The sequence below is a fragment of the Eubalaena glacialis genome, chromosome X (genome assembly GCF_028564815.1).
Source record: "Eubalaena glacialis isolate mEubGla1 chromosome X, mEubGla1.1.hap2.+ XY, whole genome shotgun sequence".
Classification (NCBI taxonomy): Eukaryota; Metazoa; Chordata; class Mammalia; order Artiodactyla; family Balaenidae; genus Eubalaena; species Eubalaena glacialis.
The window spans coordinates 49,351,486-49,363,776 of record NC_083736.1 but is presented as its reverse complement, the minus strand read 5'-3'; the positions used below and the strand labels follow the sequence as shown (position 1 = coordinate 49,363,776).

The following is a 12,291-nucleotide window of genomic DNA, read 5'->3' as shown; positions in this document are numbered from 1 at the left end:
TCTTCCAATCCAGGAACATGGGATGTCTTTTCATTTATTTAGATCTTTAATTTCTTTTAACATTTTTTTGTAGTTTTCAGAGTATAAATTTCTCACCTCTTTTGTTAAATTTATTTCTAAGCATTTTATTCTTCTTGATTCTATTGTAAATGGAATTGTTTTCATAATTTCATTTTCATGTTGTTCATTGCAAGGATATAGAAATACATGTGATTTCTGTATATTGATCTTGAATCATAGAACTTTGCTGAACTTGTATATTAGTTCTAATAGTATTTGTGTGTGGGTTCCTTAGGATTTTCTATGTATAAGGCTATGTCATCTGCTGATATAAGTAGTTTTACTTCTTCCTTTCCAATCTGGATCCCTTTTATTTTATTTTCTTGCCTAATTGCCCTGGCTAGAACCTTTAGTACTGTGTTGAATAGAAATGTTCAGAGTTGAACATCCTTACCATCCAAGAGTTGAATGACCGACTTATTCTGGTTTTCCTAGGACTTTCCCAGTTTTAACATTGAAAGTCTTGCATCCCAGGAACCCTCTCAGTCCTAGACAAACAAGAACAGTTGGTCACTCTATTGAGGAAGCCTACTCTGATCACCCCAGGCTTTAGATATCATAGACACTAAATACCTACCAGTGTTTTTTAAGAGATGGATTTGGAGAAGCAGGCAGGAGCAAGATCACCAGGGCCTTATGGACTATGGCAAAGAGTTTGTATTTTATTCAAAGAACAGAGGGGTTCAGTTCTAAAGTGTCAGCAATGCTATATTAGTTATTCACTACTACATGACAAATCCTCCACCCCCCAAAAAGAGAGTTGGACATCCTTGTGTTCTCCTTGATCTTAGGGGGAAAGCATCAGTCTTTTACAATTAGCTATGATATTAGCTTTGAGTTTTTCATAGATGTTCTTTCATAGTTAAGGAATCTCCTTTCTAGTCCTAGTTTGTTGAGTGCTTTTATCATGAAAAGGTATTGAATTTTGTCAAATGATTTTTCTAGATCTATTGAGATGGTCATGTAGCTTTTGTTTTTATTCCACTAATATGGTGTGATAACATGAATTGATTTTCAGATGTTAAACTAATTTTGCATTCCTGGGATAAATCCTAGTTGGTCACAGTGTATAATCCTTTTATATACTGCTGGATTTGGTTTGCAAGTATTTTGTGGAGGATTTTTGCATCTGTGTTCATAAGATATATCAGACTTGAGTTTTCTTCTGATGTCTTTGTTTTTGGTATCAGAATAATATTGGCCTCATAGAATGACTTGGGAACTATTCTTACCTCTTCCTGAGTTCATGAAATGTTGGTATTAGTTCTTCTTTAAATGTTTGGTAGAATTCATCAGTGAAGGCATCTGGGCTTAGATTTTTCTTTGTGGGTAGTTTTTGATTATTAATTCAGTGTCTTTACTTGTTATAGCTCTGTTCAGATTTTCTGTTTTTGAGTCTGTTTTGGTAGTTTGTATCTCCCTAAGAATTTGTCCATTTTGTCTAAATTATCTGATTTATTGGCATGTAATTGTTCTAACAATGATTTAAGTGTTTTTATGCATATCAATTGCTCAAATCATTACAATAATTCTATAGAGGAGGTAATATTATGACCCTCATTTTACAGGTGAAAAAAGTGAAGCATAGAGCATTAACTTGCCCAAGGTCACCCAGCCAGTAAATGGATGAGCCAGGGTTTGGATCCAGGCAGTCTAGACGCAGAATGCATGCTCTATCATAACTAGACTATCTGAAGACTACTTCTAAAAGTTCTCATCAGGAGGCACCTGGAACCTATCTGGTCAGATGGAACCTTTTGAGGCACTTTCTTTTCTTTTTTTAACAATTCAGTAATTAAAAAAAAATTATATTTATAGAGTTGTATAGCCATCACCACCATCTAATTTTAGAACTTTTTCAGCACCCCCCTGCCAAGAAACTCATACTCATAGTCCCTTCTCTTTCCCAGTCCCTTTCTACGCTCCTCCCTACCCCTTCCCAGCTTCAGGCAACCACCAACCTATTTTCTGTTATGGATATACCTCTGTGGATATATCTCCTCTGGATGTTTCATATAAAAGGAATCATATAATATCTAGTCTTTTGAAGGTACTTACTCTTGTTCAGACTGATTGTATTTACCTTTAATTCTCTCCCTTTTCTTATTCTGATTTCTAGTTATCCAGAGATTTGGTCACACCAGGTTAGTCACTCTGATTGGATATGCAGTCCTATTCAAAACAAAGCTTTGCATCTGACACGTGAACAAATGTTTATTTTGGTCTTTTTTATTATCTCCACTAGGAAAACATCTTGTAAATAACCTAGAGTGAGAGGAATATGGTTAGATACCATGAACGTTAAGTACCAGCCCAACTCTCTCTTATAAGACTTTTATAAGCCTCTCTCTTATAATCCTCTCTCATAAGCCTTCAAACAATATTAATTTCAACCTGAATTTTATCAGATGCCTGGTGCTGATAGACAAAGACAAATAAATGCAGCTAGTGAGGGAGACATATATAAGCCAATCACTCATACAATGTGGTAAGTATTATAATAAAAGCCTTTGTATATAAATAAAGTTAATAAATCATATATGAGAAAGCATAAATAACATGATTTCAGGGAAAATTTTTTAGAAAAGTATGGGGACCTAGGTCATAGAAACTCTACTGTGTGCTACTTAGTTGATTTACTATGGTACCCATTGATTTTTACCCTCTAGTCTGTCTCTTGGGGTTGAAGCCCTTTCCACTTCCATACATTTAGTAAGTATAGTGACAAAACGAGATGGTAGGTGAGGATTCTAGGAACTACATTCTTCTTACCCAGACATTGTTTCCTTTACAGGTATAAGCTAGAACTCTCACCAGTAGTAGTGTCAACCACCATGGTACCAAATATTATAGATAAGCCGCTCATTCTGGAGATACCTACCAGCTCCAAGACACCCACTACTGAGGAGGCATCTCTTTTCAAAAAGCCATTCATTTTAAAAGAGGAACCCACTACTGAGGATACAATCCTCATCAAGAGGTCATTAAAGAAGAGCACAAATCAGGGGAAGGTGTCCCTCTTGGAGAAGCCACTATCCTTGCAGGAGGAGACTGACAGTGATGTTGTAGAGCCAATGACTTTTGGGAAGAAACATAAAACTGAGAAGGCAGCCATCAACAAGGGTACATTATCTTTAAAGAATATGTGCACACATCAGGGGAAGCAGTCCTGCATGAGGGAGGAGTTGGCCTTGCAGGACACCAATGTTGAAGAGGATTCTTTCTTTATGGAGCCCATGAACTTTAGGAAGAAGCCTAAAACTGAGGAGGCAACCCCCACCAAGAAGCTCTTATCTTTAAAGAAAAAGTGTACCACTCAGGGGAAGGTGTCCTGTATGAAGAAGCCACTAGTATTGCAGAAGATCACCTCTGAAGAGAAGTCACTCGCTAAGGAGCTGTTGTCTTTTAAGAGAAAGCCTACCACTGAGAAGGAGTGCCTTTTCCAGGAACTATCTGCATTGCCAAAGAAGCACACCACTGAACAAGAGGTGTCCATCTTGAAGAAATCATTGGCCTTGCAGGAGAAGATCAACACTGAAGAGGATTCCATCTTTAAGGAATCATTGGCTTTTAAGAAACAACCTACCACAACGGAGACAACCCTCACCACAAGGCCATTATCTTTAAAGAAGTGCACTACTCAGGGGAAGATAGCCCACTTGAAGAAGCCATTAGTATTGCAGAAGACCATCTCTGGAGAGAAGGCACTCATTAAGGAGTCATTGTCCTTTAAAAAGAAGCCTACCACTAAGGAGGAGTCCCTCTTCCAGGAGCTATCTGTGTCGCAAGAGAAGCACACCACTGATGGGGTGGTTACCCTTTTGAAGAAGCCAGGGGCATTGCAGGAGAAAAAGGATGGTGAAGATGAATTTCTTATGGAGCCAATTTCCTTGAGGAAGAAGCATACTACTAAGGAGGCAACCCTTTCCAAGAAGCCATTACCTTTAAAGAAGAAGCGTACCACTCGGGGGAAGAGGTACCACTTGAAGAAGCCACTAGTATTACAGAAGACCACCTCTGAAGAGAAGTCACTCATTAAGGAGCCGTTATCCCTTAAGAAGAAGCCTACCACTAAGGAGGCCCTTTTCCAAGAGCCATCAGCATTGCAGGAGAAGCACACCACTCAGGAGGAGGTGTCCATCTTGGAGAAGCCGTTGGTCTTGCAAAAGACGCCAACTGAGGAGGAGTCCCTTTTAAAGGAGACTTTGGCTTTTAACAAGAAGCGTACCATTGAGGAGGCAACCTCCTCTAGTAAGCTGTTATCTTTAAAGAAGAAGTGTACCAGTCAGGGTAAGATGTCCTGTTTGACCAAGCCACTAGTATTGCAGACCATTTCTGAAGAGAAGTCACTCATTAAGGAGCCATTATCCTTTAAAAAAAAGCCTGCCACTGAGGAGGAGTCCCTCTTGAAGAAACCATCTGCACTGCAAGAGAAGCACACCATTCAGGGGGATTTGGCCCTCTTGAAGAAGCTATGGGCATTGCAGGAGAGTATAGACAGTAAAGATGAATTTCTTATGGAGCCAGTGTCATTTAGGAAGAAACATACCACAGATGTGGCAGTCTCTACCTAGGAGTCATTATCTATAAAGAAGAAAAAGTGTACCACTCAAATGATGATGCCTATCTTCCAAGAACAGTTGGACTTGCAGAATATGATTGGTGAAGGTAAGGACTCCTCCTTTATGGAGCCAATGTCATTTAGGAAGAAGTCTTCAACTGATGAGGCAATTCTTACCAAGACACCGGTATCTTTAAAAAAGAGGCAAATCACTCAGGGGAAGACGTTCCTCTTAAAGAAGCCACTGGTCATAGAGAAGACTACCTCTGAAGAGGAGTCACTCTTTAAGGAGCTGTTGCCCTTTAAAAAGAAGTCTACAATTGAAGAGGAGTTCCTCTTCCAGGATCCATCTGTACTGAAAGAGAGACACACCACTCTGCAAGAGGTGTCCCTCTCAAAGAAGCCATTGGCCTTGCAGGAGAATATCACCACTGAAGAAGAATCATATATTAAGGAGCAATTGACCCTGGAGGAGAGGTCTACCACTGAGGAGGAATTCCCCTTTCAGGAGCCATTTTCATTGCATGTTAAACCTACCAACAAAGATGAGTCCCTCTTCAGGAAGTCTTTTGCCTTGCAGAAGAAGACTGATAACAAAGAGGACTCCTTGAAGGCACTGTTGACTTTGCAGGAGAAAAGCACCACTGAAGAGGAATTCCTTTTCAAGAAACCATTGGTTCTGAAGGAAGAGCTCTCCACTGAGGTGACAGTGAGCATAGAGGGGCAATTATCTTTAAAGAAGAAGCCCACTGCTCAGGGGGAGGTGTTCCTCTTGAAAAAGCAGTTGGCCTTGCAAGAAAACATCACCAGTGAAGAGGAGTCCCTTATTAAGCAGCCACAGGCCTTGCAGGAGAAGCCCAGCATTGAAAAGGAGACCATCCTGAGGGAGTCCTTGACCTTGCAGGAGAATCTCACAATTTAGGAGGAGGCTATCCTGAAGGAGCCCCTGGCCTTGCAGGAGAATCCCAGCATTGAGAAGGAAATCATCTTGAGGGAGTCCTTGACCTTGCAGGAGAAGCCCACGAGTGAGAAAGAGACCCTCTTCAAGGAGCCCTTGGCCTTGCAGGAGAATCCCACAATTGAGGAGGAGGCTATCCTGAAGGAGCCCTTGGCCTTGCAGGAGAAGCCCAGCAGTGAGAAAGACTTGTCTTCCAAGGAGCCATTGGCCTTGCAAAAGAATCTCACTCACAAAGAAGACACATTTCTCAAAGATTTCATCATCCTCCAAGTTGAAACCAGCCCCCATGTGTCCACCACTGCCCCTGACTCTAGAACAGGCTTGTCCAGCACTGTCACCATGTCCAGTGTGGGCAGGTTCAGTACCACAAGCCAGTCCAGTACTTGTGAATCCAGTTCCAATAAACCTTTCTCATCTCAGGACAAGAGATCAGAGAAGGAGGTATTCTGCTTTCTTTCTTCTTAAATTAGATGAAGTGTTCTTTGTTGTCCTGGAGGTGGCTGCTAGCAAAGAGATTTTTTTTGCCTTCCTAAGCAATTAGTATTAAATCAAGTTTGCCTTGTAGAATCTCTTGACTTCGTGATTGGCGTAGTGATGTACCTGAGCAATTAGAAAGTATTTATTCCAGGAATACCCCCAAGGGTCTGGAATACTGTGTGTGTGTGTGTAAATATATATATACGTATGTAGGTATGTATGTATGTATGTATGTATATATACGCTTTTCAGTAGTGGTTAGACAATTTCTTTCAGGAAATTGCCTTTCTTAGTAATTGCAATCTGCATTACATTGGACCTTAGCCAAAGATGGGTTAAGTTCACAGAGGCATCTTCCAAGGAAGATGGTTTTTAAGTTGTAAATTGGAAGGACTAAGGGATGAGATTTGGCAAGCAGGAGAAGAAAGACCTCTCTTGTAGGCAGAACAACCTGGTTAAAGGTGTAGAAGGGAGGAAAAGGCTAACAGGAAGATGAACTGGGCCAGATCAAAGCACTGAGACATAACAAGGGACCTAAGAAGACAGGTGACACAATTTGAAAGAGTAAGACAAGAATGTCTTTCTTGGAGAATCTTGAGCTTACCTGTAAAAATAGTGTCTGGTTTTTAGGGCAGAGCAGGTGTGTACAGGAGGACTAAGCATTTCTTGGTTACTCAACAGTATGAGGATTACAGGACCAAGGGGTGCTCTGTTATGGCCCAGGACATATAAGGTTTGAGGAACCTTAGGAGAAGATGACAGTGGGAAGAAAGGAGTCATTTTTTATGTATGTGTGCTAAGCTTTTCTTGGAATCTTTCTCTTAATATGTCTTTCTGGTGATTTCCAAGCAGATGACACCACTGGAGGATATTGACAAGGACCACAATGATCCATTTTTCAACTCAATATATATTAAGGATATCTTCAGTTACATGAAGGAGAGAGAGGTGTGTAGGTGGTGAGGGTGAGGGGCAATGATTTCCAGTTCTCATTTTCTCATCACGCATCCTTCAAATGCACGTTTAAAGGGGAGGTAATAATGATGATGAAAACAAAAATAGCAGCAACTGACATCTACTGGTAGCATACTATGAGTTAAACATTGTGCTAAGGGATTTATAAACATTATCTTGTTTAATTTTCCCAATAACTTCATGATGGTAAGTATTATTATCTCCTTTTCATAGTCGGGGGAAACTGCTCAGTCAACACAAATAGTATGTGGTAGATCTGGGATATGAACTAAAGTCTAATTACCTTGGAGACCATAAGCCTACACCTCTAATTGCTGAGGGGGTAATCTCAGACACAAAAATTGTCAAGCGGGCTCTTTCTGAGTGACTGCTCTTAGGGATCTTTTCACTTCTCTATGCAAGTTTCTGGCATCATATGTAAAACCAGACCTTTTATTCCAGCTCTCCAACCTGGTGAAATTTTCTTTCTCCTTTGAAATCTGCCAGTCTCTTTTACCACTAATATTCATCAATTCCAAATTTTCTTCTGTCTCTCAGTGGAACAGATGGAACCAAGGTTATCTACTAACTAGAATTTTAGCAGGCCATGCATAAGAGGAAGGATGAATATCTCATCTTCTGTCTAGAGACACAGCAATAGATTAACTGACTCCAGAGCCTGTACCTTTTCTAGTATACCTTGGAGGAAGCAAGAGATAATTTTACTATACTAAAAGTGCGGGCCTAGCTCAGCAGTATTGGTTTCACTTGGGGGTCTTATGGGAGATTGGGATTGACATATATACACTAATATGTATAAAATCAATAACTAATAAGAACCTGCTGTATAAAAAAATAAATAAAATTCAAAAAAAAAAGAAAGAAATGCAGAAACCTAGCCTCACCCCAGACCTTCTAAATTAGAATGTGAATTTTAAAGATCCCCAAGTATCTTTCACATATGCATGTTAAAGTTTGAGAAGGACTCCTCTACACAGCCTGGTATTGTGCTTTAGACTGAATTGCAAAGAAGGGGCAGAATCTCTTTGGTATTCATCTATAGTCATAGGTGTCTTCCTGCCCATATTCCATATTCTCCTGGGCTCCTCAATATCCACCCTGACACTTAAATATCATGTGTATACATTTCCTAAGGATAACTGAAACTTGTCTGGAAAAGGATACTTTGCTCTGCCCCTATCTGATACCAGCTGAAAATAATGATTTAGAACCCTGAGGAAATTACTTATGTTAGGTTACAATTTTTTTCTGAGATATTAGTTGCAAATATTTTTTCCCAAGTTACAATTTCTGAACTACAAGAAGAGTTTATTTGTTAACACTTCTTTATTCTTGCTGCCAGGAAAAGTTCATACTTAAAAAATACATGACCAGGCAGACTGATATCAACAGTGACATGAGGGCCATTCTCGTGGACTGGTTGGTGGAAGTGCAGGTAAGCCTAACAACTGCTGCCTTAAGGGGCTGCTATTCTCTTTATCAATTATTCATTCAGCATTGCCAGGTCCCAAATGTAGTAAAAATTTACTGGGTCTACAGAGCTGAATAAGCCATGGTTCCTGCCCTCAGGGAGCTTATGACCTAGGGAACAAGATAAGACAAGCAGGCAGATAAGAACAATACAAAGTAGAATATACTAAGTACTATAAGAATGTTATTAATAAGACACTCGGAGAACCCAGTGGAAGGAGAGATATTTCTAGAAAAGGCAATGATGATATGGCAGTTTAATCATTCTCAAAATCCTGTAAAAGTATATCTTGTGATTTGGATAGGGGTTAGTGACAAAGTCTTTCAAGCTTTGGATGGGATGGGTAATAGGAAGGACATTGTAGCCCCAAACAGGGCAGATGGCTGTTTGTTGAGGGTTGGATGTTGAGGGAATATTGTTATGAATACTTAATTATCATTTTATACTAACAAAGGATAGCCCAGAATAGTACCTGGACGTAGTAGGTGTCAATAAATATTTGTTGAATGAATGGAATTGAAAGGATTGCTGTGGAGTTTGCAAGGAAATATAAGGCATAGTATATGCCCAGCAGAGTCTTACTATATAATTGGGAAGAAAATGTAATATAGTTTAATATCCTTTAAGTACCAGAGTAATGGTTCAGGCTCACTTTGGAGTGACAGACCAGGGAAATGTGGTAGACATGGTATATTTGAACATCAGCAAAGCATGAAAATGTCATCTTATGGAAATGATGCAAAATAGTAAATTAGATAAGAGTAGAATTTGAGTAAATCTTAAATAAGTAAAATTGATCACAAAGATTGCTGATCATTACCAAGCAAGAAAGAGATTTCTAGTAGACTGCCAGTGGACTTTGTTCTGATCAATATTTCTATAAGTGATGTAGATGAGAACAGAGAAGATCATCTCATCAAATTCACAGATGGCATGAAACTGGGAGTAGGGATAGGAAATAAATGGATAACAGATAAAATATCTCTAGCAGCTGGAATGATGAACTGAATCTTTTTTTAAAAAAGCTTTTGTTATTATTTTTATAGCACAAAATTCACATTTATTATAGCAAAGTAAGAAATTATAATTACTTATGATCCCACAACCTACAAACAGTGTTAACATTTGTGTGTGTTTATTATCCCCCGCTTTTTTTTTAACATCTTTATTGGAGTATAATTGCTTTACATTGTTGTGTTAGTTGCTGCTGTATAACAAAGTGAAACAGCTATATGTATACATATATCCCCATATCCCCTCCCTCTTGCGTCTCCCTCCCACCCTCCCTATCCCACCCCTCTAGGTGGTCACAAAGCATCGAGCTGATTTCCCTGTGCGATGCAGCTGCTTCCCACTAGTTATCTGTTTTACATTTGGTAGTGTATATATGTCAGTGCCGCTCTCTCACTTCGTCTCAGCTTACCCTTCCCCCTCCCCATGTCCTCAAGTCCATCCTCTACGTCTGCATCTTTATTCCTGTCCTGCCCCTAGGTTCTTCAGAACCATTTTTTTTTAAGATTCCATATATATGTGTTAGCATATGGTATTTGTTTTTCTCTTTTTGACCTTTGTAACATTTTGGGATTGACTTTTATCACTCACCATAATTCCCTTGAGATCTGTCCAAGTTGTGTGTATCAATAGTTCATTCCTTTTTATTGCTGAGTAGTATTCCATGGTATGGATGTACCAAGGTTTGTTTAACCCTTCACCCATTGAAGGCCATTTGGGTTGTTTCCAGTTTCTGAGACTGTGAAAAGAACATCTATAAACATTAATTTACAGGGTTTTATGTGAGTATAAGTTTTCATTCCTAACATCAATACCCAGGAGTGGGATTGCTGTGTCATATGATAAATGTATGTTTAACTTAATGAGAAAGTGCTACAGAGTGACTGTATCATCTTGCACTCTCACCTGCAATGTATGAGAGTTCTAGTTGCTCTGCATTCCTGGTCAGCACTGGGTATTTTTTTTTTTTAACTTTAGCCATATAGATGTGTAGAGGAATCTCACCATAGTTCTAATTTGCATTTGCCAATGATGTTGAACATCATACTTGTCATCTGTATATCCTCTTTGATGAAGTGTCTGTGTCTTTTGCCCAGTTTTAAATTGGGTAGTTTATTTTCTTTGTGTCAAGTTATGAGAGTTCTTTACATGTTCTGGATACAAATCCTTTGTTGGATGTGTGATTTACAAATATATCCTACCAGTCTGTAGTCTTTTGATTCTATTATCTGTGTCTTTCACAGAGCAAAAATTTCTAATTTTGATAGTCCAGTTTTTCAATGTTTTCTTTATGGATTGCAATTTTTGTGTCATGTCTAAGAACTCTGCTTAAACCTATGTCATGAATATTTTCTCCCATATTTTATCTAAAAGTTTTATAGCTTTAACATTAAATCTATAATCCATTTTGAGTTAATTTTTGTATAAGGTATGCAGGTTTTGAAGTCAAGTTTCATTGTTTTGCATATGGATGTCTAATTGTTCTAATAACATTTGTGGAAAAATATACTTTCTCCACTAAATTGCTTTTGCACCTTTGCCAAAAATCTGTTTGCCTTATTTGTGTGGGTCTATTTCTATACTTATTTTTATATTCTGTTTCATTGATCTGTGTCTATCCCTTTGCCAATATCGCAGCCTTTATTTCTATAGTTTTATAGTAAGTCTTAAAACGAGGTGACATGATTCTTCCAACTCTATTCTGTCTTTTTTTTCAAAATTGTTTTAGCTATTCTAGTGTCTTAGCCTTTCTAGACAAATTTTAGAATCAGTTTGTCTATATCTACTAAAAAATCCTGCTGAGGGTTTGATTGGAATTGAATTACATCTTGTGCAGAAAAGAGTTAACATAACAGGCATGATGCTGCTAGCCTTAGAAAGGCCTGTTTGCAAGGTTGCCCTTTGGCTGGCATCTGGGAACTTGATTGGTAAGCAGTTCCCTACACTGCTGTAAAATTCCCCCCTAATGATAACTGTGCCTAAACTCTTTGTGCAAACAATATGGTTTATTCTGAACACCTGCTTTCCTTCTGCGAGTCTGGAATTTTGGTCCAAGTTAGGCAGAGTGTTTATGTGACCAGCTCCCAGTAAAATGTTAGGCACTGAGTCATTAATGAGCTTCCCTGTTACACAACACTTTACACGTATTGTTCCATCTTATTGCTGGAGGAATTAACTGCATCCTGAGAGACTCTGCGGGAATAGGACTCTTGGAAGGTGGCTTCTGGTTTTCACCAATTTTTGCCCATGCTCCTTTTCTCTTTGCTTTGTATCTTTTGCTATAATAAATCATAGCCATGAGTGTGACTATGTGCTGAGTCCTGTGAGTCATCCTAGGAATCATTGTACCTGGGGGTGGCCTTGGGGACCCCCAATACACATCTATAGGTGAATTTGAATAGAATCAACATTTTTTTCTATGTTGAATCTTCCAACCCATGAACCATGAATGTAGTATGTCTCTCATGTATTTAGATTTTCTTTGATTTTTTTAAAAGAACCATACAGATCCTGTACGTGTTTTGTTAGATTTATACCAAAATATTTTCTTTTTTTGTAGCTATTGTAAATGGTATTTAAAAATTTTTTTGGTTTCCATTTGTACAGTGCCAATATGAAATATTGATATTTGTGTGTTGACCTTGTATTCTATGATCTTGCTAAAACTCACTTATTAATTCTTAGGAGTTCTTTTTTTGGTAGATTTCTTGAAGTTATCTACGTAGACAATTATGTCATTTGCAAATGGAGACAGTTTGACCCCTTTCCAGTCTGTAT

The 12,291-nt window shown here is 38.7% G+C and overlaps 1 protein-coding gene across 1 annotated transcript in view; it reads left to right on the top strand.

Moving 5' to 3' along the window:
* LOC133081787 (G2/mitotic-specific cyclin-B3-like) overlaps nucleotides 1-12,291 on the top strand; it is a 45,942-nt gene that overhangs the window by 19,980 nt on the left and 13,671 nt on the right. Inside the window, 4 exon segments of the mRNA XM_061178146.1 lie at nucleotides 2,837-4,379; nucleotides 4,422-6,020; nucleotides 6,909-7,004; nucleotides 8,374-8,466. Of these exon segments, the coding sequence (XP_061034129.1) occupies nucleotides 2,837-4,379; nucleotides 4,422-6,020; nucleotides 6,909-7,004; nucleotides 8,374-8,466 (3,331 nt within the window).